General features: G+C 41.6%; 2 protein-coding genes across 2 annotated transcripts in view; one reads left to right on the top strand and one right to left on the bottom strand.

The window, feature by feature from the left end:
* immp2l (inner mitochondrial membrane peptidase subunit 2) overlaps nt 1–25,825 on the top strand; it is a 200,963-nt gene that overhangs the window by 134,094 nt on the left and 41,044 nt on the right. The window lies entirely within an intron of this gene.
* On the bottom strand, nt 11,967–16,493 carry LOC311047180 (leucine-rich repeat neuronal protein 3-like). The gene is made up of 4 exons (XM_084059819.1): nt 15,283–16,493; nt 14,431–14,573; nt 13,903–14,125; nt 11,967–13,311 (listed from the first exon to the last, which is right to left on the bottom strand). The coding sequence occupies exons 1-4, from the start codon at nt 16,162–16,164 to the stop codon at nt 12,421–12,423; spliced, it is 2,139 nt and encodes a 712-aa protein (XP_083915945.1). The 5' UTR covers nt 16,165–16,493; the 3' UTR covers nt 11,967–12,420.

Genomic DNA, 25,825 nt, shown 5'->3' with positions numbered 1-25,825 from the left:
TTATTATTATTTCAGCTGACAGCTGAGAGTTTGTTTGATGTGATTGAAATGGTTTTACTTTTATTGGCAGTTGGTTTACTGTAGACAACAGTTTCTCAATGTCAGGTCCCGGGACCACCAGGGGTCCAAATGCACCCTTACGGGTCTGTGACTCTCGGTGTTACACACCCCTAAGGCTCCATTTGGTTCCATTTGTACACTCATCCATGTTTTTCTTCCCCCCTCACATGTGATGTCCGAGGTTCTTGAACATGTTTACTCAAAATGAACAAATTAGAGAGGAAAAACCCGGTTCTGAGACGTCACAGATCCACAAGGCTTCCAGTCCAAAACGCCATGTTTTCTCTGCTTTGAACATCACAGCACTTGTTTTCCTGCGTGGTTCTATCAATAAAGCATGGGGTTTTTAGCCTTCAGTGAGTTCAAAATATAAAAGATTCACTTTGTATCCCGTTCCCTTATCTCTCTCTTTAAACTCCCTCTTAGCTCCAGTGTTCTTGTTGTTCTTGCTACAGAACATTATGCTCAGTTCCTTAAGTCCTCCCCTAGTCCCATAGTCCTCCAGTATTTATAGCCGTATACTGTGTTCTTGTTGGGAAACAGAATAGTTAGTGTGTTGCTGTATGATCTGCGTTTGATCAGTACAGATATATGGCTTCTCTGTGCATTAGGACATACACCTCCAGACCTTCTAAACCAGTAATTCTCCCAAAAAAATGCCTCACGGGCCCCTATCTGAAAATGTTTTGAAGATTTGTGTTGAACATTTTAAAATTATTTTAAAAGAATTCAAACACTTTCAAGATTTTTCAAAAATGTTCAAAAATAGCAGATGTACAAAGCACGCAGTGCGGCACGACGTGCTGCGAGCTTGTAGATCTGCTATTTTTGAGAACCATGCACTGTTCTAAAACACTGTCCTAAAGCCTAAGTGTTTTCTGAAAAATCGAAAATGACACAGATGCTTTCTCGGTTTTAATGGGTTAATGTCAAATGAGATTTTAATTAAACACCAATGACAGGTGTCTCCATAACGCAGGTATAATGCGCAGTCTTGCGTAGCCTAATAAAATCATGGGTGTATCGCCATAATCATCTATTGCCACATCGTTAGTGCATATCTCTGCCATCACAGCCTCATAAACAACAAACTCGGAGCAAAAGAAAAGTGCAGGAAAGGCATAAGTTCAGCTAATCCCGGGGTGAGGAACTGTTTGTGCTCCCGTTTGTTAATTACCTCTCAGTTTGCCACAGCTCTGTAACCCCTCTGAGATGCTTTGATCCTCCTGGGTCTTCATAGCCGTAGCTGCTGCCAGGGTGGGGGGTGCAGAGATTCGTTAAGAGGGGGGGAGAGCGGGGGGGGGGGGGGGGGGGGGGGGTGTTGCGCCTTATCCCAGACGCTGCAGTGGCATTCAAAAGCACCCGTGTGCACCAAAAGGCCGCTTCTCTACGAGCAAAAAAATCCGTAATGAATAATTTACCCTCTTTCTAATGACCCTGTAAGCGGCTTCATTTAAACAGCAGCTTCCACCATGGTGCGGTGATTATAGCTGGGAGCCCAAGGTGAAGAGAGGTGGATTAGAGGAAATTAAGAGCAGCTGTGTCGTGCAGGCTGTCCGTACCCTATGTCCCCTCATGGCATGTTTACTGGTCAGTGCGCTACACTGCTCATTAATGCCACATACGTGTTGTGTAAGGGTTTCCTTTTGACTTTTTGTTTTCGATTTCAGTTTTTTTAATTGGGTTTGGTAGTTGTTTTTTAGTTTTAGTTTAGTTTTTGTGTTTTGGTTCATTAAGCATGAAATGCTGAATGAAAAACTAATGGCATTTTCTCTGTAGTAGTTAGTTTCATTTAGTTTTATAAACACAATACACTTTAATCTTTATTTCAGTTAAAGCTGCACTATGTAGCTGTCCTCTTCTACCCCGGATTTGAACCCGGTTTCGTGCGCAATTTTAACCACTGAGTTAATAGAGCAGGCCTGCTTGCTCAGGGGATAATTTGAATCTTGGCCATCGGGTAAAAATGTGTCTAGGTGAGACACGATCGTGTCTCAATAGAAGAGCAGGGAGAGAAAATACAACCAACCCAATTGTATAAGTCATATTGTATTAACATACTGTACTCTACCATACAGATTGGACAAAATGACATACTTTAACAAAAAAACAAAAAATATATAATCAAATTTTAGTTATTTTACCCTGGTGGTGATGAAGCATAACAGATGTAAAGTGGATCACTAGGTACCACATCAAGCCAAGCGACTCTCATCTTCAGGGGTTCGACCTTGTTTGTGATGCATTTAGAATCCAAACCCCAAGGCTCATAGTTTGTTAAATTTGTGTTTAAAGTGGTTCCAAAGAATCCTTCAGAGAATAACAGCACAGTTTATGGATTTATACAGTATTTGGCCTCAAGTACTGCTATTTTAAACGGCATCCCTCTGTGTGTGTTTTACTGTGTATAGGACTGTAGAGACTTTGCAAACATCGCAAAACATGAAAACTTTACAAATACGCCCGCCGTGCTCATGCAGTTACTCAGCATGAATGTTGTTAAGTGCTTTTGGCAACTTGTGTGATTTGGGCTTCATGCTACTCTGGCTTGGAGGAGGAAAGTAATAAACTGAATGAATTTTACTAGACTGTCAAATAAATAAGTATTTCCTCTTTTTAAAATTGATTCATCTCAGCATTTATGTTTATTATTAATCACTCACAATTAATCAAGTATTATCGCATGGTAGAATTAGGAGGAAAAAAGCGGACGCGATGAATTAGAAATATTTATTTAAAGAGCACTTTTACCCATTTTCAACCTTGTCTTCATATAATTGGTCCTCACTATGTTCACAGTAAAGCTAAAAATGCTTTGAAAATAGCCACACTAAAACGCATCTGCGACACGTTGTGAGCTTGTAGGAGCTTGTATGTCAGACAAATGTTGTTGTCAGGCAGAAACCTCCATAAATCTTCATATTCTAACTTTTTTGTGTTATTTCGTAAATGAATGCCCTACTTGATCATACTACAGCGTCACACAAAAGCTTCAAAAGTAGCAGATTCACAAGTTCGAAACGCGGCACGAAGCAACCCGTTTCGAGCTTGTAGATCTGCTACTTTGGCTACTTTTGAATTTGAATCCTGAAAAGTAACAGTTTTGGACATGTGAGGTTTCCACCCCGACAGAGACGAATTATGTGGGGAATCACAGCCCTATATCCATTCCCTCAGTGTATGTTCAGCTAACGCTTCTGTGATGTAATTATTGGATAGTTGGGGATAGCGGATAATAAGATAATGTATCATCATTATTCACCCCTCCATTTTGTCACGTCTATTAGTTGTGGATTACCTTGTAAATGACTGGCATCCATTTCAGTTTATCAGGAAAGGTTAAGTGCATCTTGACACAATGAAACGACAATAGAATTGCATATCGCCCCGTTCCAAGAGCACACAAAGTCACCTAGTGTTGTTTTAACATAATGGGCCAATGAGTGTGGGAATAATTACTTAAAGCCTGAGGGGTTTGTGCAAAGAAACGTAGATAAATGTGAACATTTTTCTATTTTTACTTACCCCAAGCAAGCAGTGTGCCTGGCCCAAATAGCTGCTGTTTGTTAATGGGGGTAATATTTCAAAACATAATATTTTTTTCACCCATTTTGTTGTACTGTCTAGAACAGGGGTCTTCAAAGTTTTTCCAGACCAAGGAGGACCCCATAGCTGAGAGAGGGATGAAGTAGGGACCCCCGGTATCCTACTATAATTCTAGTAACCTCTGTAGTGGTAGGTGAAGCTACCCGGTTCTCCTCAGTGGCTGGACCAATTGCTCTGATTTTGCACACAGCCATTGACCATTACCATCTGAACTTAACTGTGAAGCCCGTTTTTCAATGTCATCAAATCTCAGCTTCTTATTAGCGTTTATGTGTCAAACAATGTTGCCTCCCGGGTTGCCAGATCATGTGCGCATATCCCCCACGGATGCGTCGACCGGGTATGGTCTAGTTGTATTAAATTGTGTTGCAGATTGAACTTTTTAATAGATTTCATCGATGGCTTCATAGACTTGTTTGACAGCACTATTGTCAATGTTTGATAACACATTATCTTTTCTATTAATGGATTCATGTGTATTTTCAGACTTTTTTCCCCTCTACACCAAACCTCTTTGCCGAAAATAGCTGTATAACTATTATATATAACTATAACTATGTATATACAATTATAACTAGCTGTATAACTATATATACATATATATATATATATATCAATAGCTGTATAACTATATATATATATATATATATATATATAATTAGAACTATAACTATATATATACAATTTTGAGATATGGACGTACAAGGTTCCTGCTTCGTGAGCAACAATATATCGTCTCTGCTATATGAGCTTGTAAATCTGCTATTTAAAAAAAAAACGTGAAAATTGGTGCAAATCTTTGACTATATACAGTATATTGTTTTAAAGCAAACATTTTTAACTCAAATCTTTGCTTCTGGGCGGTGCCTGGAACAAAATATTGGGGGGGGGGGGGTCCTTAACATGAAAAAGTTTGAGGACCACTGACATAGAAACATAATAGTTTCTGTCGGGTGGAAACCTCACATGTCCAAAACTGTTACATTTCAGGATTCAAATAAAAAGATGGCAAGCTCAAAACACGTCTCGAGCTTGTAAATCTCCTACTTTTGATGCTTTTGTTTGTATGACGCTGTAGTATGATCAAGTAGGGCGTTAATTTACAGTAAAAAACACAACGCGTTAGAATATGGAGATAAGAGGTTTATGCCCCGACAACGATAATATTCCACAGACATCGCTCCTCCTCATACAACCACTACACATATTCATAGTGCAGAGTCACACACTTTGGCCCGTGTCGTGTCCTTATCATATTTCATATTATTCCCGTCACATACGGTACATCTTCTCTTAACCCATGCAATCCGGGAACGAATATGTGTCATTTTAGATTTTAGCTATAACCATTATTTATATATTAAAGAATAGCAGATCTACAAGCTCACAGCGCGGCACTCGGTGCCGTGCTATGAGCTTGTATATCTGCTATTTTTTAATCTTTTAAATCTTTAAATATTTTTTAAAGCGAACATTTGGTAACTCAAATCTTTGCTTTTGGAAATGTTCGCTTTAAAATACATATATTATTAAAAAAATAGCAGATCTACAAGCTCATAGATATGAGACAGCACTATCATGAGACAGCACTATCAAGCTCATAGATATGAGCTTGTATATCTGCTGTTTTTTGAACAGCCAAAGACATCTAAAAAGGACACCCGGTCTTAATGGGTTAAAGAGAATGGCTGCTACGTGTGTCGAAGGTGACAATGTTTTCCTCCTATCAGATGACAGTGGATTTACTGCAGCGGTGCAGAGCTATGTTTCTGTCACCTACAACTGTTGTACAACACAGGCCTGCGACAAGATTAGAGTCCTGACGCGATACTTCACTCCCTGAATCCATACTAACCTCGCGTCACCAGACTTTCCACCGCGGAGGAAAGCCTGGTATTCGTTATTAAATGGCCCGTGTGATCCGGTCTAGGCCACGCCTACTAAAAAAAAAAACGAAAAAAAAAAAAACTGTGGTTTCGGGTGTGGTGGGTTCCGGCTTTTCGGCGCTGCTTTGTTTTGGTTCCCCCTGTTAGCATTTAAATGCTAAATCGAGTATAACTGCTAGTTTAGTCTCGCCAGTCGCTACGAGTTGGAATAAACGATGGATATACAGTACCAAGCACACTATTCCTATAAGCTAAACTATGCCGCTTCAAGAATTTTATTGGGTAGGCCCTAAAATTATGATGCCCTTGATCGCGGGGAATTATTTTTGGTGATACCTGCACCCTTGGTTCCGGCCGCCTGATGACGCTCCCAACCGAATCAGAGACCCGAAAATTGTATTGATCCCACCAGGCTAAATCCATACAGATACCAGTCCATGCTGTGCATTCATTGTAATTCACATTTGTTACTATCCTTAGCATCAATGATACCTAAAGCTGCACTATGTGACTCTCCTGTTCTATTTGAAGGACCAAATATAGAGCCCTAGGGGACCCTGGTCAACCAAGTGTAGGCCTTTTAAGTGTTAAGAAGAGAATCGTGTGTGTGTGTGTGTGTGTGTGTGCGTGTGCGTGTGCGTGTGCGTGTGCGTGTGCGTGTGTGCGTGTGTTTGGCGGAGAGAACAGACTTCGCTGTATATCTTGAATAGCCACTCGAAGGTCCCTTGGCGCGGAATTGTGTCACTTACAATTAAGCCGTCCTAATTGCAGATGTGCAGCCAACCAAACACACAGCCCTAGCTGTGAGATGATACCATTATAAAGAATGACTAATTATTATGTGGAGTTAAGAAATTGCCTGCTAATTCTCCGCAATCTCGCTATGGATATCATAATTCAATTTCAGAGTACTGTATCATTTTGTTGCTGTCGGGCAGAAACCTTGTATCTCCATATTTCAACTTTTTTAGTTTTTTTCCCTAAGTTAATGGCCTACTTTGTCGTAAAAGACTGTCGAGCTAAAGTACGGTAGCGAAAACTACGTCGTAGATTGGCTTTGTCCGCGATTTCTGAAACGTTTTGACAGTGAAAGTTGTTAAGTGCGTCTGTGGGTTTAAAAAATATGCAACCCGTGAAAAGTATTAACAAAGGGCTTGTGACTAAAATGATAACTACATCGGAACACAGGTTCTTTTATCCAACGGCTTTGGACATACAAGGTTTCCGACCGACAGCGACGATAATGTGGCCTACTTGTCATGCTCAGTTATTAACGAGTGGGCATATCATTAGTGCAAGTAAAATCATCAGTGGTTTAATCACGTCTGCATGCCAGCGACGCCCTCCACTGATTGTATGCTTACTTAACTGTGCGGTGCAGAGAAATGTTTGATTTAGCACATGCCACAAACACCCTAGACCTTCATTAACTTCATTTAGTGCACACACAGTAGCGTCTTAACTTATTGTCGCTGACTAGCGCAAATGTATGTTCTGTTATTTTTCAGAAAAAAGAAAGAAAAAAGAGAACCTGTGTTCCCATGGGTCCAATGTTGTTATTATTTAGACCCAAGCTATTGTTAATACTTTTCGTTGGTTAAATAGTTATAAAAGCCCCATAGACACTACTTTCACTTGAAAACAAATCTCAAATATAAAAAATAGCAGATTCTATCGCATCGTGGTTGTGCTACTTTGTGTGGCATTATTTTACAAAAGAAAACATAAAAAGAAAGAAATATGGAGATACAAGGTTTCTGTCTGACAGCGTTGTGATGAATGAAGGTATATGTGCTATGTGCTGCTGCTAAGTTGGAGAATCACCACGGATTTTAGTGCGCTTAATTTCCGCATTTTTTTGCGGTTGTGGTGCCTAGAAATTCATATTCAGCAGATTGCCTACATGATTTTAGTTTGTTTGTTTGTTTTTTTGTCTTTTTGGGGGCGGTGTTACACCATTTTGTGCACATTTTAATCTTTTGCAGAAATTATTCCGTTTGAACACGCCATTTGCTCATCTCAAAAGGGGGTGAAATAGAGTTCAACAGAACGGATGCGTGTAAATGAAAAGACCTTGTCAAGGAATCTGTCATTTCTTTATTGAAATCTTTCCTTTGAAGTCAGGCTGCTCTCCTCACAACCCGCTGTTATGTTACACTACAATCTCTGAGGTTCCAAGGTATGTACTGTACCGCGATATATCATCACAGTCGGACAGAAAACCACTTTCAACCTGGCGTCAACGTTTTGAGTATTTCATTATAGGCAAACATTTTCAAAAAATATTTAAAATTGTGAAATTAGCAGATCTACAAGAGCTTGTACATATTTCCTCTACTGGTGTTCAAAACTGACATTCGACGAGGTATAAAATACATAATAAATAAAAAGGTGTAAATTGCACAAATAGCTGATCAATAAGCTCACAACTTAGCTGTAGCTTAACTCCACATATCATTAGTCATTCTTATAATGTGATCATCTCACAGCTAGGGCGGTGTTTGGTTGACTGCACAGCTGCAATAATTAGGACGGCTTAATTGAAAGTGACACGATTCTGCAGCAAGGGACCTTGGAGTGGCTGTTCACGAAGATATAGTATAATGTCTCTGTGAAGTGTGTGTGGGTTTTTATATTGATATTGGTATTGAACCAGTGAAATGTATCAATGCATTAAGACCGGGAACGCATTTGTGTCATTTTTAGATTTCTTTGGCTAATTAATAAATAGCAGATACACAAGCTCGTAGCGCCGTACTGAGTGCCGTGCTATGAGCTTGTAGATCTGCTATTTTTTGAAAAATCTTCACTGATATAGCAACATACTGTTAGGATTTAGAAAACATTTTTAGGTATGTATTTGGACGTGGACCCCCATCTCAAAATATGTTGTTCCAGGGAACCTCCAGAAGTAAAGATTTGAGTTCAAATGTTCGCTTTAAAAATATATATATTCAAACACATTTTGCACACATTTTCATGATAAAAAAAATAAAATAGCTATGAGCTTGTATATCTGCTATTTTTTTTATAGCCAAAGAAATCTAAAAATGACACTGATGTGTTCCCGTATTAAATGGTTTAACAAGAGCTTGAGACTAAATAATAACTCCATTGGCTCCAATGGAACACAGGTTCTTTATTTTTTTTCCCAATTTCCTGAAAAGTCATTGTTTTGGACATACAAGGTTTCCACCCAACAGCGGCGGCACGCAGGGACCCCTGTACAGTTGTCCTGTTTGTGACTCGGACCACTTTGTCCTCGTTTTGTGGGCCATTTGTCACCCATTTGTCACCCTTCCCCCTTGGTGGCATTTCAATGTGAAAGTGCTTAACAAACGATCCCAGAAGACTTGCTGAGCTGTTCCGCTCGTAATGGCCGCCATGTCTGGCCCAGGGTCACCCAGGGCAGTGGTGGTGGAAAGTACCTAACTATATTTACTCAAGTACTGAACTACAATTTTAGTAGCAGTAGTTACTTTTACTTGAGTATGTTGTTATGTTTTCTTCCCCCAATACTTTATAGTTCTACTCCACTTACATATATTACATGTATGTTGTACTTTTTACTCTACTACAATTCTTTGAAAACTTTAGTTACAAGCTGCATTTCAGATTTAGATTATTATTATTATAAAACATACGACGACCTATTAAGCCGTATTTTATACTTAGGCTATTGGAAAAGAGCCAACTCTACAAGCACGATTTGTGAGCTTATAGATCAGCTATTTTTTTAAGATTTTGGCAAAACCTGAGTACTTTCACTTTGCTACTACTAATTATTTTAGTAGTAAATAGTTTTGAACTTTTACTCTTGAATACAGGCATTTTACTTGTAACAGGGTGTTTCCACATTTTGGTGTTGCTACTTTTACTTAAGTAAAACATTTATCAAATGTCCGAAACTGTTACTTTTCAGATTGAAAAGTACCAGATCGGCAAGCTCAATAAGCGTTGTGTTTTGAGCTTTTGCAGATCTGCTACTTTTGATGCTTTTGTGTGACATAATAAGAGCTTTCCGCCCGACAGCAACAAAATCAGAGTACTTCTTCCAGTACTGCCAGGGTCAGAGAGGGGAGGGGGGAAAGTGGGGGGGTATGGTTCCGGCAGGCAGCACGTTCCTGCTGACCTAGTCACTACCTGAGCGCTAATGGGTCATATTTTAACTCCCGTGGCGGTGACAAATGGCCGCGCTCTAAAAGCCCTGTCCAAGGTGCTGAAACTCAGGTGATGTATGGCGTTGGTGGCTCTGATAAATGCCCCCCATCAGTCCGCGTGTGACGCACATTCATCACCTCAACCCACAGCTCTGTGTAAGGAATCCATATTGGATTTTTAATGAAAGAAGAATATAATGCAATTCAATGTCAATGGGTTCACCGGTGCACCCCAACACACACACACGCACGCACGCGCGCGCGCGCGCACACACACACACACACACACACACACACACACACGCGTTGTGCTATTTGCTCACACGCACACTTTGTTTGTATTACTATACTTGTGAGGACAAGATTTTAGGACGGTGATTTGATGAATGCCACGTTTGCAATGTTTTGCCATTTTTAACCCTAAACCCTAACCCTAAAGCAGAAAATAGCTGTAGATCAGCTATTTCTGATGTATTTCTGATTCTCTACCTCATCTTCTAAACCTAACCAAACTCTAAATTCCTTATCGTAGTCCTGAATGTTTTCTGAATGAAACAGTGGTCTAACACTCTACAGTACACCTCAGAGTTGTACTCTTGTACTCTTACCATGGACGCTGGTGCGGAATTATTTATAAGGCTCATATTTGAAATATAATGCTTTGCATTTCATGGAAAACTATGCCGTTGTAGTAAGGTTTTATAATAACCGTTCCCAGAATTGTTCCGAATCGTTCACTGAACTGAGCTGTGGCCAGGAAAAAAATGCATTTCTCAATATTTCTTCAAGTTTACAATTACAAGAGAGAAGATTCTAGTCATAAGACACCACACATTTGTTTTTTATTGAAAAATGTATTTTGTTCATAAAATTTTACATTATAGTCCATTTTATTGTACACTAGACTAACAATTTCTCTTTTTTTGCCATTATATAAACTCTACAAGTATACCCCTAGCTTGCTCGGGACCTCTTAAAAGGCATAATATGTAACTTTGCCCTGTGTTTACATAAGGTAACAAAACATTATGCTTTTTACCAATCATTGCCCTCTATACCAGCAGTCATCAGCCACGGGAGTAGTGTGTTGGTGTTTACCTGCAGAAACACATTGCCCTCTCACTGTATTTTGGTGTTTGTTTTGGTAGACGGGGACGTTTTTAGGCTAGCAAAACAAACAGCGAAAACACCAAATTACAGTGAGACAGTGCAGGTAAACACCACACATAGCAGTGGTTTTCAACCCTTTTCATATCAAGGTCCATTATGTATTCGTCATTTGAGTCACGGACCACCGTTTGATGAGATTGAGACTCTCACACCCGACCCAAAACTTTGAATATTTTGTTATCGTTGGATAGGATTTTGTAAGGAATTCCATGCTGTATTGATGTCACTGTGGTACCAATAGGAGAGATAACAGGCAAACATTGATCAAAATAACAATTCTTTAATTAAGTAATGCTGATGTTTAACAATAATTTAACTCTTTGAGAGCGTAAAATGTTACGCTCTCAAGAGTTAAATATCTATAAGGGTCCATTTGGTTACCAACTCTCCATCATTTAGCTGGGGACCACCTGGAACCCCCTCAAGGACCAGAGGTGGTGGTCCCCGGACCACTGGTTGAGAACCACTGACATAAAGGGAAATGATTGGTAAAACATGTACACTGGTATGTTGTTTCGTTACGTAAACACAGGGCAAGGTTACGTAACATGCCTTTAATATTACACAGCACAGAAAAAAGATTTCTTGTGGGACTTCGGGGACGTCCTCACAAGGTGAAGCCAAGGTCAAATAGAGACAACGCCGTCTGTATACGCTGTGCTTTATTCTGGTTGCACAGCATGAATGGCTCTTTCCGACCTGAAGTTCTGTGATGCTTTGTTTTGTTTATGTTTCTATTATATCGTTGCTGTCGGGCAGAAACCTCCTATCTCCATATTCTAACGTTTTGTGTTTTTTGTTGTTGTAAATTGCTCTACTTGATCATACAGCATCGCACAAAAGCATCAAACGTAGTAGATCTACAAGCTTATTGATCTGCTATTTTTGAATTTGAATCCTGAAAAGTAGAAGTTTTGGAGATATGAGGTTTCTACCCGACAGAGACGACGTCCAGAACCAGGGAGGTACTATCAAAAATAGCTGATCTACAAGCTCCCAACGCTTCACAATGTGACGCTTTGCGAGCTCATATAGATCAGCTATTTTCGAAAAGAATTTGAAAGTACAAGTTCTGAGTTCCGGTTTCCAATGAGAACTCGGGGTTAGCACTAACCCTCCTGAGCAGGGACCCAAATTTGAGCCTTATCTGAAACCCAGCCGTGTAGCATAATATGGAAACAAATCCAGAACCTGTGAGTTCTGTGAAATACATTTCACGGCCCGCCATGGTTCACTTAGTTCTTGTGGCCGAAAAGAGCCATTTGATACCTGTCTGTGAAAGTTTGCTGCAATGGCACAACTTCGAAATATAAAATAGTCTCTTTCTCTCTCTCTCTCTCTCTGTCTCTCTTACCCGGCTATGTAAATATGTATGAATTCGTCTCCCTGCTAAGCTCCGGAACCGTTCCTTGCAACCCTATCCCAATGTCAAAGGAAAGAGGACACTTAAATTACATTGTCCAGTTACAGTCCGTCACTCTGTCACCGCCGTCTTAATCCAAAGCGCTTCCGTGACCACGGGGCCCAAGGACATTTCCTCATATGGTGTCGTCCGGTAAGTCTATTAGCGTGGCTCTCACCTTCAAACCGGACGCGCACACTTCCAAAAGAGAGTGAGGGGAATGGTCGTCCTTGTCCGGGCCCAGCAGCGCCTCCTCGGCCTGTTCGCCGATCAATTTCCGGTAGAACAGATGGCTGTAAAGAGACGTGGAGATGACGGAGCAAGCCACGGCGACGACGATGCAAAGCGCCGCCCAGGCGGCTATGACCAGCGTGTCCCGCGTTTGCGTGTTCTCGGCGGGCAGCGTCAGTCCCCTCGTGGTGACGTTGACACAGTCCTTGTTGCGTGCCCACTGAGCCCCCGTTGCCTCCACACACACCCGGTACTGAGTGGAGGGCTCCAGGTGCAGCAGGTGATACTCCTTCACGTCGGACGGAACCCTCGCCGTGAACGCGGAGGACGGGTGTTGTTCGGCCGCGTCCGCCATCATCGTGTGCCATTTTAGCCGCGACACCAAACCGCCCGGACTTTCCCAAGACACCATGACGGAATGGGTTTGGACGGATTGGACATAGACGCGTAAAGACTGATTCGAGGCATCGGGGAAGTATCCGTCCACCATCACCGACACGGACTTGAGGTCGGCTCCGACGAGGTTGTGCGCCACGCAGGTGTACAGGCCGGCCTCGCGCACGGTGGCGTCGTAGATGTCGAACGTCCCCTCCGGGTGCATGTAGTACTTATCGGACAGGGTGTCGGGAAGGACGCGGTCGCCCGACGGGGTGACCCAGTAGATCTCCGGCTCTGGCTCGCCGAAGGCGCGGCAGTGCAGCGTCACCGATCCCCCTTTGTCGACCGAGAGCCGATCCGGAAGGCTTCCAGGTGAGATCAGGGGAACGCAGATCTCCGTCATCTCCCGGAAGTGCACCTGGTGGTAGAGATGGGTGCAACAGTTAATCAAACTCATTTATTTAATTGATAAAAAAAGCTAAAATAGCAGATTTTTAACTAACAATGCATTGCAACCCGACGCATTGTAAGTTTGTAGATCTGCTCTTTTTGCATTGCACCGTTGTGCAACTTTGTTATATAGTTAATAGTTAAGTAAATAGTTAAATAGTTGAACAAAATAGATCAGACTAATAGATTTAGTTGATTATAAAAAAATCTATTCAAGTTTTTTATTATAAAAATAAAATAATTAAATAAAATAAATAAAATAAATATCCAAAAAACACGCTTCGAAAAAGTAATCGATAAGAATAATCGTTAAGGACATAATCGATACTTGCGAGCCCCTTTATTGTTAGATCTTGTGCACGGGTACATAAGAGCTAAACTTTTTGTTCGGCTGCCTTCAGACGATGTAGAAGCACATGTATAATAAGTGAAGAAAAAGCACAGAGAAAAGAGAAAAACAATAGCAAAAAAAGAGAGAGTGTTCCTACTAATACTAGTAGTACAATAAAAAATCAAATTCACTAGCGTATGTTCACTGTACAGTATATGGTTGGAATACCTGGCGGACATGTTGGCCCTGGTACTCGGGCGGCTCGGCGCAGTACAGCGAGTCGGGCTCCATGAAGCGCAGGGCGGTGCGGTTCATGTTGATCCAGCGTACCACACAGTCACAGTGGATGGGGTTGCTGTGCATGCTGACCTCACGCAGGTTAGGCAGAGAGTCCACCGTGGTGCGGTGGAGCGCACTCAGAGCATTACTGTTCAGCATCAGAGTCTCCAGCCTGGAGGGATGGAACAAGAAGATAAGCAGTGGTGGAAAAAGCGCTCAAGTTTTCAAATCATTGTAGTGGAGATAGTAGTAAGAGTAAGTGACAGCGTCCAGCTTTTCGATCACTATACGCACATTCGCCACCTTCCATTGAGCTATGTGTGATGTTCGTAGTACTGATTAGTCCATTCATTCCTATATGGCAAGCTCTGTGATCTTGTTTTTTCCCCTATAGGACTACATCATTTGCCTCGAGTGCAAAAAAAAAGAAAAAAGGATTTAATTCAGTTCAGTTTTCCAGCTCTAATCCCTACCAACCTGGGCAGCTTGTGGAAGGCCTTTGGGTGGATGTAGGAGAGCTTGGGGTTGTTGGTGGCTTCAATCTTTGTCAGTTCTGGTAGGTTATTCAGGGCAAAGCTGTCGATTGACACCAGCTCAGGCATGCTGTTGATGCCCAGCTCCTTTAGGCAAGGCAAGGCAAGTTTATTTGTATAGCACATTTCAACAACAAGTCAATTCAATGTCTTTTATATATATATATGTATATATATATATATATATATATATATATATATATATATATATATATATATATGTATATGTATATGTATATGTATATATATATAATTGGTCCTCATTAATGCTCATTATAAGATGGCACCATTTCTGTCTGCTCATTCTGTGTTCAGTTCAGAAACCTGCCTACCATTGACATCCTCTGTAGGTAGTTTTGGTCATTTTGAACGAGATTTTAACTTTAAACTCTTTTTTTTTAATGCAAGAACAATCACTTCTATTTCTGCATGCTAACTTTTCAGGAAGGGAAAGGCTGTATTCTGTTTCTTTTAGCTTGGAATCCTCATCGATAATGTCATTTGTAGGCAGGTTTCTGAACTGTCCCTGGCCAACCAATGAGATGATCATTAGTGAAGCCCAATTATAAGATAAAGTTGAAAATGGGCAAAGTGCTCCTGTAAGAAAAAGACAACATTTTGTATAAAAGGACTCAGATTTTTCATTACCTAAGTAAAAGTAGAAATATCACAATGTAGAAATACAATTTCTTTGATTGATCTATGTTTTTGTTATAATAATTATGTAAATCTACAAAGTAGAGTAGGTTTTCAAATAAGTGTAATGTATCGGATTGGCGTATAATTGTAAACGTACCTTTAGATGGAGCATGTCCATGAAGTCACCTCTCTGAATCCTCTCGATGGGGTTTTTATTTAAATCCAGGAACTTCAGGTTCCGGGCTCTCTTCAGAGCGGCCCTGGGCACTCGATCGAACAGGTTGTCAAAGAACGAGATGCTCTCCAAATTGTCCAGACCGACGAGCACGTTATCCGGGACCTCCGTCAAGTTCATCCTGGCGAGCACCAGACTGCGGAGGTTGATGAGAAACTTAAAGTTCATGTCCGACAGCTGGAGGATGGGGTTCTCCCCGATCATCAGGATCTCCAGGTTGGGGAGGGGCGTAAACCACTGGCCGTCGATGCTGGTCAGTTGGTTGGAGTTCAGATGGAGTCTCAGGAGCCTGACCAGTCCGCGGAAGGCTCCGGGGCTGATGGAGGAGATCAGGTTGTGGTTGACGTAGAACTCCTGGAGGTTGGGCAGAGCCGGCAGGCAGCTGTCAGGCAGGCTCCGAACCCAATTTTCCTCCATGTGCAGCGACAGTAGCCGGGGAAGAGGCCCCAGACGAACGCTGCGCAGCGACGAAATGTTATTCTGGGACAAATCAATCTCGGTGATGTTGGCCAAGTAATCCAAAGCCTTCTGGACGTTAATGATATTGTTTGTCTGCAGCAATAGCACTTGTGTGTCTGAGGGGAGTCTCGGCGGGACGGCTGAGAGGCCCAAGTCATTACAGTCCACGGTGGCGGCTTCCGTGTACGCCGAGCTGGGCGAGAACCAGGGCCGAGTCTCGCAGCGGCACGACGCCGGGCAACGAGCTCCCCCCTCCCCCGCCTCCTCCTCTGAGGCCAGAACAAAGGCGGTGAGAGCCAGCTCAGCTAACAAACAAGCCACAAACGCTGTCGTCGTATCCTTCATCTTGGGGTCCCTCGTATTCCCTTAGCTAGTAATTGGTCCTCGCGGAGTCGGTTGTTACAGCGCTGTTAACTTCACAAATAAAAGCTCATTTGTTACTGCAGCGGAGACAGAGTGGGTTTTTCTGCTGACGGCCCCGGTCCCGAATGCTTTGGCCTCCCTCTCCTCTGTTTGTTCCCGGGCTCTTGGCAGAACGGAGCAACCTTTCAGTTTAGCGCGTGTGCCAGGTTGTCATGTGGAGCTGGGTGTGGTGGTGAAGGTCAGTGTATCCTTCAGGGAGCGGCTCTGCCAAGCGGCAGAGCAGGGATGCTGGAGGAACAACGCTGGGACTTGGGCTGATGGGGACAGATCGCTCTGTCTGCCATCGCTGTTGTTACTGTATATCCTCTAGTGCTGGGCTCTGATGTCAGTTTCCACCTGGGGAGAAAGGAGAGAAAGAGCTCAATATAACAGTGTTTCTCAAAAAAAAAAATCTGTGTTTTCATTTCTAAATGTTTGTTAAAAAAAATTAAACTATTAAATGAATAAAAAAAAATTAAACTATATATTTTAAAAAATGGCAGATAAACTGGCAGTTAAAAATGGCATATGTACAAGCATCGCGTTCAAATAGCCTAAGTTTGAAGAAGGCTCAAGTGGTTAAACTGATTGTGCTATATTAACTCATTTAGCTGGGGACCCCCTGAAGGAAGCCTGACCCCACTCTGAGAACCCCTGCAATATCATATGACATTATTGACTGATCGAGTTTGATTACATTTAGGGCGATTGAGACCTGTTCAAGCTCATTTAAGCTGCATTTTTCCTTCACCTTTGAAGTTGCTGGTTGACTTCTCCTTGTATGTATATTATTTAGAAGGCCTCTTGCTAATAATGGGCCTTTTGAGAGACACTCTGTGTCCCCGATGAACAAGGCCTGTGGAAGAGAAAGCCTTGCCTTTCTTGCACAGCCCTTCACATTTTGCTCTCAGCAGTAAAAAGGAAAGTGGTGAGACTGCAGTAAAAGCTTTCAAGGCAGGTTTATTTGTACAGCCCCATTTCAACAACAAGGCCATTCAGAGTGCTTTACATAAAACACTACGCATTAAGGCATTAAGACACAGGATTAAGACACATTGTAAAAGGACATTTGAATAGGTTCTGATGCCTAACAAGCGAGTCCCTGGTTCGATCCCCAGGCCTGGCACTGTCACTCCCCTACTCTCTCTCTGTCCCCGTTTCCTGTCTCTCTACACTGAGGACTATCAATAAAGACAGGAAAAGCCCCATAAACAATACAAATAAAAAAGAAGAAATACAACTGAAAGAGTGAGCTCATTGATCCCATAGCCTGAAAGGGATTGAGAGTTGTATCGTTCCAGATTAGCCTGATTATCAGGCTGAAGTGTGCAGTGACAGTCTACTCAGTGGAGTGGGTCTATTGTCTGGAGCAAGGCTAGTTCCAGATATGTGGTGCATAAAAACTGAACGCTGCCTCTCCACGTTTTAGTTCTGATTCTGGGTTCAGAAAGCAGACCTGTCCCAGACGACCTGAGACGTCTATATGGTTCATGATGTGGGAACAAGATCAGGAATCTATTTTGGCCCTAAAACCGTGCAATTCTTTGTAAACCAAAAGGCCATATATTTTTTGAATACATTCTTTGACAAGCTTTTCAAAACGTATCAAGATTTTTTCAGACAATATGCCGTAAATGGGGAAATCAGAGTCAAAGCGGTAGTGTGTTAGCCCCAGGTTATCTCAGCAACTTGTACTTGATTATTTATGAGGGATTGAATCAAAGTTGTTTTCTTCAGGTGACAGGTGCGTGCTGCTGGGTTTTCTCATGTCGACCGCACACATTCATGTGTGTGTGGATACATTTTTTACATTGAGTGCAGACGGCACACAGCTTGGTGTGAAGTAGTAGATGAAGCCGTCAGTGCGACTAGAGAAGCACACTGCTGATGAAGACCAGCTACTGTATGTCACCTCATGCATTTTGTTAACTTGTTTATGGCTGGCAGTCAACGTGCACAGCAGGTGTTACTAAAAAGTTAAGTAAAAGACGCAATACCACAATATATCGTTAATGTCGGGCAGAAACCTCTTATCTCCATATTGTTTTTTTTCGTAAATTAACGCCCTACTTGATCATACCACACAGCGTCACACAAAAGTAGTAGATCTGCGAGGCGTTTTGAGCTTGTAGATCTGCTACTTTTGCTGTTTTTGAATTTAAATCCTGAAAAGTAACAGTTTTGGACAGTTTCCACCCGACCAAGACACTCTTCTCTTCTTCTCTATCTGTCTGTCTGTCTGTCTGTCTGTCTGTCTGTCTGTCTGTCTCTCCCTCCCTCTCCCTGCTGGTGTTCCACTCTGCCATCTGTGTCAAAGCTCATAAGTATATCCAAGCTGCTCGGTGACAAACGCTACAAATGAATCTGGGATTTAACAAAAAGTTTGGAATTCGTTAATTGTCTTTATTCAGATGTTTTCAAACATTTAATCTGCTATACCAGCAACTTAATGGCTGTTCTGTGCCGTCCTTCTCACGCATCTCATTTTGCTTAACACAGTACAACACAGAGAGTTAAACTCTCTAAGTATACATTTGTTTTTTCTAATGGCCCCATAAGGGTACTTCTTGTTTTTCCTCTAATGGACGGGCCCTGTAAAGGTAATTTCTACACTTGCCAAGTTAAAGTAACATTTAGCTTACATAATAATGATGTATACAGGAGCCACACTGTGTTATGTAAATGGTTTCCTATAGAAATGAAGGTTGTATACTTTAAAGAGCGTATTTAGGTTAAGAAAGAAGATGGGAAAACAACGGTATGCTATTATGGTGGCATCATTTGGATTTAAACTAGCTAATGCAGCAGCGTGTGCATTATGTTTCGTCCACAGAGACTGAGATGAGCTCATTTAGTCTCTCTCTTCCTGGAGCGACCCGATAGCCGAGTTGGTTAGGGAACGAACCGGCACTTCGCTCGCAGCTGACAGCTCAGCTGCGTTGCATGGCGTTTTGCGGTGCACTTTTACATCTGTTCAGTACAAATAGCTTTAGCGCAGTGGTGGAAAAAGCACTACATTTTTTTGTACTTAAGTAAAAGTGTCAATACTGCAATGTAGAAATACTATGTTACAAGTAAAAGTAAGGTATTCAAAAATGACTTGAGTAAAGGTACAAAGGTATTGGTATCAAAATGTACCAAAAGTAGAAAGTACTCATTATGCTGAATGTCCCATTTCACAAGTTTTCAAATGTATACAAATCTTTTGAAAATAGCAGATCTACAAGCTCACAATGCGTCGCATCGCCACACATTGTGAGCTTGTAGATCGGCTATTTTCAAATGGCCGAAATATATATAGGGCTGAAGTGGTTAATGTATGTTTTCTGATAATAATCTAAATCTGCAAAGTACAGTAACTAAAGTTTTAAAATAATTGTAGTGGAGTAAAAGTACAATATTTGCCTCTGAGATGTAGTGGAGTAGAAGTAAAAGTATAGAAAATGGGAAATACTCCAGTAAAGTCAAAATTCCTCAAAGTTCTACTTAAGTACAGTACTTAAGTAAATGTACTTAGTTACTTTACACCACTGCTTTAGCGATGATATTAACACCATCTTGTCAAACTTCATTTTTTATATGACTGACCAATTTGGTCATCAACACGATGTCAGCTGTTTTTGATGACATGATCAACAATACTATACAATCTACAAGAACATTGTGAGCTTGTAGATCGACTGTTTTTTTTTTTGCTGAGTGACACCGTAGAACAACAGAGGATGTGTTTTTTTGTCTGTCATAATTCTGGACTGTCTGAATGGGATAGGATCAGTTTGAGTGCTTTGCGCTAAATGAAATCAGACCTCAAGGAGGAGAAAAAGTCCTTGTTCTTTAATCGGCCAACGCAAGCTGTCTGTTTGAAAGCGTGTGACCTGAAAGGCCAGGAGTTAGACGCTCAGGAAATGTTTGGTTACCTAAAGTAGTTGAGAGTCTCGACCCGTGAGGAGTGATTTGTGCTGAAGCCTGCACACCGTGCCGGAGCTGCCGGACACTACTGAAAAGAAGAAAGAAGTGCTGTATTTCAGTACAATTTTGAGGTACATTTACTTTACTTGAGTATTTACGTTTCTTGATACTTAATCATTCTAAGCCACTACATCTCAGAGGCAAATATTGTACTTTGTATTCCACTACAATATTTGAAAACTTTGGTTACGTGTTACTTTGCGGATTTAGATCATTTCAAAACATACTTTAACCAAAGCCTTCTTTTATACTTCTAATTTCAAAAATAGCCAATCTGCTATGTGTTGTGAGCGCGTAGATCTGTTATTTTCAAAAGATTCTGACAGATTTTGAAAACCTTTCTGCATGAGTACCTTTCTTTAAGTATATTTTGATGCCAATACTTTTCCACTTTTCCTCAAGTAAAATTCAGATTGCAAGCCTTTTACTTGTAACAGAGTTTGTACTGTACATTGTAGCATTGCTACTTTTAAGTAAAAAAAAAAAAACGAGTACTTCCACAACTGCTTACCACACACTCCTTAAAAGCTACATCACCCACACTGCAAATGCAGCACTTTGAAAAAAAGTATCCAACAGCGAGTTCTGGGTTTTTTGTCATTGTTCCCTTCTAAACACATTTTAGTACTGCATTACTGCCAACATGCTCTGCTACAAAAGCTGTCTGTCTAGCTAAAATAAGCTGTGTTTAAACTGCAAAAAAAGGCTGCAGTCTGGCATAGTGCTGAATATTGACATCCTCTAAATGGATTAAAAGAGGCCAAAACGTGAAATATTTATGCGGTTTTTTTTCTCTGGTGGTCGGAGTCAAAGGCCCAAAGCTCTTACGTTGCTACCATCCTAATATGGCAGACAGCTCATAAAGTGGTCCCAGACCGCCATATTTTATTCAGCAGGCTGCAGAGTGAGGTGCAGGCTGGGGCCGCGCTGGTACAGTTCAAAGAGAAACCTTTCTACTGTCACTGGTACAGTAGAACAACACAAAGAGAACCCCTTCTACTGTCACTGGTACAGTAAAACAACACAAAGAGAAACCACTCTACTGTCACTGGTACAGCACAACAACACAAAGAGAAACCATTCGACTGTCACTGGTACACAACAACACAGCTACAAAGAGAAACCATTTTACTGTCACTCAGCATGGACAGCAAGGGACATGGGATACATTGTTTTTAGTTTTTGTCGTTTGCTGTTTCCACTGTAATTTCTAGAGGTACAGTAGATAAACGTTAGCCTACATTTACCGATATTCGATTTTTTTTCTTAACTATGTGTTGTGAGTTCTCTGTTCCCAGAACTCAGGGTTAGTATAGGATGGCTTGATTTTCAAACCCCCAAAACGGGACACTTAAACGAATGTGCACGGTCATGCACGCGCACCCACATTCTTCATGTTTTGTGATTTGTTAGATAATAGTGAGCATGTAGGCCTAGATGAACAGAGCGCGATAAACGTCTATGCAACCGCGGAAAACAATGATTATTATTTTAATTGTGACAATGTGGTGTTTTAGAGAGATTTGTCGTGACTCGGGACACACAGCTTGAAACCGGGGCAATCCCGGGCCAAACCGGGACGCCTGGTCACCCTAGCTTAGTACCACCTCCTGAGCAGGGCTCAAATAGGCTCTATGCACAGCAGCCATTTAGGAGAAAAATTGGGCCTCTTCTTACTTCCTTCACAGGTGTTAACAATGATACTAATGAAGGCTCTGTTCCATTCTGGTCAAACAGAGTCAGGCTGCTGATATTGTGCATGTTGGCTCACTGGAAACACTAGTGGGTCTCAAAGTGTGGTCCAGGGACCCTCATGGTTCCTTGAGAGGTTGTAACTCTGAGAGTGTACAAATGGAACCAAATGGACCCGGGAGGGTCCATCAGAGTTATGGGGGTCCTTGAAATGAAAAAAGTTTGAGAACCACTGTGCTACACTAAATGGAACAGAGCCTTCATTAGTATCATTGGTAACACCTGTGAAGAGGCCCAATTTCTGTCCAATATGGAAGGAAGAGGCCCAATTTCTGTCCAATATGGCTGCTGTGCATAGAGCCTATTAGGTTCTGAGAAGAGCCTTATCTGAAACAGAGCCAGAACCCCATGAAATACATTAACACAGCACTGCACGCTTCACTTAGTTCCCGTAGCGGAAGAGAGCCATAAGTGTGCTTTTTATTCTGGTCCCTACGCTACAGGTAGGTTGTAACACTCACTATCTGGGGTACTGACCCTGAGCTTTAGTCTTCCGTGCTCTTTATTAATGTATACTGAGTGAAGGAGAAAGAGGCTCTTTGGGGACGTTGTAGTGTTCCTCTATGGCTTAAAAAACCCATTCATGGTGCAGGCTTTTAACACTGCTGCTGCTTTTTGCCATTTACAGCAAAAGGAGCACTTTAAAGGCATAGTATGCTTTTTTTGTCTGTGTTTCTGCAGTGTGTTTTTGCAGGTAAACACCACCACATTACTCCATTGGCTGATGACTGCTGCTATAGAGGGAAATGATTAGTAGGGGGGGGGTATTATATTGTTTTGTTGTGTAAACACAGGGCAAGTTACGTGATATGCCTGTAGACGCTTAAACCCTCTATTCTTAGTCAAATGGACCAAATCTAAAAAAAAATCCATCTACAAGCTCAAAGCTGCGTTTACAGTGAAGAGCAATATGCCGACTTGTTGCCCATAGAGAACTAAATTGATCTCTTTAATTTCTCCTTTCTATACCTAGCTACCCCCTTCTAGTCTACCTGCCCCCTCTGTGTAAGTGGGGGTATTATGTAGTCTCTCAAAAAAATGTTCCCGGTCAATTACTCACCCTAGGAAACCTTGAATTCAAGGAGACTTTTCAAAGTTTGTTTTTGTCGCTTTCCTCCAAATCCAACACTGAATAGAATATTTGATGAATTGAAGAAAATAGGGCTCCAAGATTCCAAAACAACTCTCCACTGTGTAGCCTAATCCAAGTGTTGGGAGTTTCTAAGCGTATTTCTTCTATATAGTTTTGCTCTTCCTAAGTTTGGAGCCCTATTTTCTTCAATTCATCAAATATTCTCTCAAATATAGTTGGAGTCTGCATTCAGGAATTCAGTAACAAAAACAAAACATTCTCGCTTCATCGGATGAGTAATTGATAGATTTAGATTATTATTAGAAAACATATAAATGATTAACCACATAAGCCCTATTTTATACTTCAGTACTTTTATTTTGATGCCAATACTTTTGTACATTTACTCAAGTAACATGTTGAGTACAGGTCCTTGTAACAGAGTATTGTTATATTGTAGTATTGCTACCATTTACTTAGGTAAAAAGAAAGAAAGAATCTGAGTATACTTCTCCCCCCGCCCACCCCTCAGTCTCTCGTATTGATTTACTATTAAATGTGTCTCAGCTTAAACAGTGCTTTCATCAACCCGCCCACCCCCACACCCTGACCCCCACCCACTCTCCTGTTCTCCTGTCACAAGCTGCTAGGCGACAACACGCCCACCCACTCCCACCGCATGTCGTCACTGTCTCGCGGAAAGACCTTGTATGTCCAAATGAACTACTTTTTACTCCCCTTCACAGCAAATCCATTTTCAACATGATATCTATTATCTAATATTGTCTCTGTCGGGTGGAAAAAACTGTTACTTTATTAATGTGTTCTGAATGTAAATCTTCCAATAGATCCAATGTAGTTATTATTTAGTCACAAGCTCTTGCTAATACTTTTACTTGGTTCAAAATGTTCACAATTGACACTTAACCACTCACTTTGAAATGTTTTTTTTCTCAGAAATAGCAGCTCAACAGCTCACAACGCGCCACAATGCGATGCATTGTGAGCTTGTACATCTACTATTTTCACTGCTTTTCCGAGACACTCTCGTGAAAGAAGGGCGTGTTTTGTAAATTAAAAAAAAGTATAAAAACATACATAAGTTGAAATATGGAGATACAAGGTTTCTTACCCAAGAGCGACACAAATGTGTTCTGGTCGCATTAGCAATGCTAGCTACGTGTGTGTCTGTCATTAACATTAGCTGTATGGCTACATTCATTAGTAGAGGTGGGGGGGGGGGGGGGGGCCCGCTGTGCGGTGTGGGCGGCTCACATGCATAATGAGATGTGGAGAGGCACACTTCCTGCCTTACATCTGCTCAACCGTGCCTGCAAATAAGCAGCCGGCCAGCAATTAATTAGCGATGGATGCTAAGCTGCCAGTTCCCTTGGCTAACGCACCCTGACCAGTGTTGTGTTGTCAGATTTTGCGAGAGAAATAAGCAGCCGGGTCTATGAAAACAAGCCCAAAAGAAGCGACTATAATAGGCTTCGGCTATTTGAGAATAGCCGATCTACAAGCTCACAATGCGTCGCAATGCAAGCTTGTAGATCTGCTATATATATTTTTTTAATAATATTTTTTGAATCATTTTAACAACACAAGTCTTGTATGTAATACATATTAATCTGGGGGTCCTTGCCATGAAAATGTTTGAAAACTACTGGTTAAACAACATTAGGAAGCAAGCCCAAATAAGCAACTACACTTTAGAAACAAGCCCAAAAAAAACGCAATCCGCAACTACCAATATTTACAAGCTACTTTACAGAAAAACAAGCCCAAAGTCGCTTATAATATGCAGACATGGCAACACTACCCATGATATGCACGTACGCGCGCGCGCGCACACACACACACACACACACACGTAAACAACATGGCACACTCCTGTTGATTTATCACACTATATACACACTCACTGTAGGGAGGGAGAGAGAGAGAGAGAGAGGAACGAAGAACCTCAATCAAACATAAGTCCAGGTTAGAGTGCATGGAGCTCAACACATTGGATTATGATGCTATCACTGAAGACGGATGGTTTCATAAATAGCTAATGTAATCCATTAACGGCAAATGGACAGTGTGTTAGGACTCATAGTTCCTCCATTGCCCCGTCTAGCTCAGGTTATGATGACAGTGCAGGGCGATACGACTTCAGAAGGATATCGCGATTATTTCAAACCCTTGCCTCGATTACAATTAACTAAACTATGGGTGCTGTCAGAAACCTCTTATCTCCAAATCAACGACCCATTCTTGATCGTACTACAGCGTCACACAAAAGTATCAAAAGTAGCAGATCCTCAACCTGAAGCAACACGTTTTAAACTTGTAGATCTGCTACTTTTGATACTTTTGAATTTGAATCCTGAAATGTAACAGTTTACGCTACACAACAGTTTACGCTACACAAATTAACTCAACGAAACTGTATTGGAACCCCAATCTATAGAATGCTCAGTGCTTATTTCTGAGAGCGTACAAATCGAACCGAGTTACAGACCCGCAAAGGGTCCGTTTGGGACCGCCGGTGGGTCCCAGAACCCGACGTTGAGAACCTGTGAGTCGTTACAGCACATCCGTCCATGTCCCCTGTGTAGATTTGTTGTGTTTTGATCACGGCGTGGGGTTTGTGCTCTCTCCCGCGTACCTTGAGGATTGAGCGTGTAAAAGAGAACAGAAAAGTGACTCATTGCATGACAAAGAGAAGAACCTTATTATCTTGTTTTAATTGCCAAAGCTCAAGTTCCTGCAAGCTGCGCGCGCCAAGCTTCAGCTTTTGTCAATTAAGCCAGGGATAATGGC

This window comes from Gymnoscopelus microlampas, assembly GCF_963454915.1.
Source record: "Gymnoscopelus microlampas genome assembly, chromosome: 6".
Taxonomy (NCBI): Eukaryota; Metazoa; Chordata; class Actinopteri; order Myctophiformes; family Myctophidae; genus Gymnoscopelus; species Gymnoscopelus microlampas.
The sequence above is the reverse complement of the archived record's forward strand: the minus strand, read 5'-3'. Positions and strand labels throughout refer to the sequence as shown.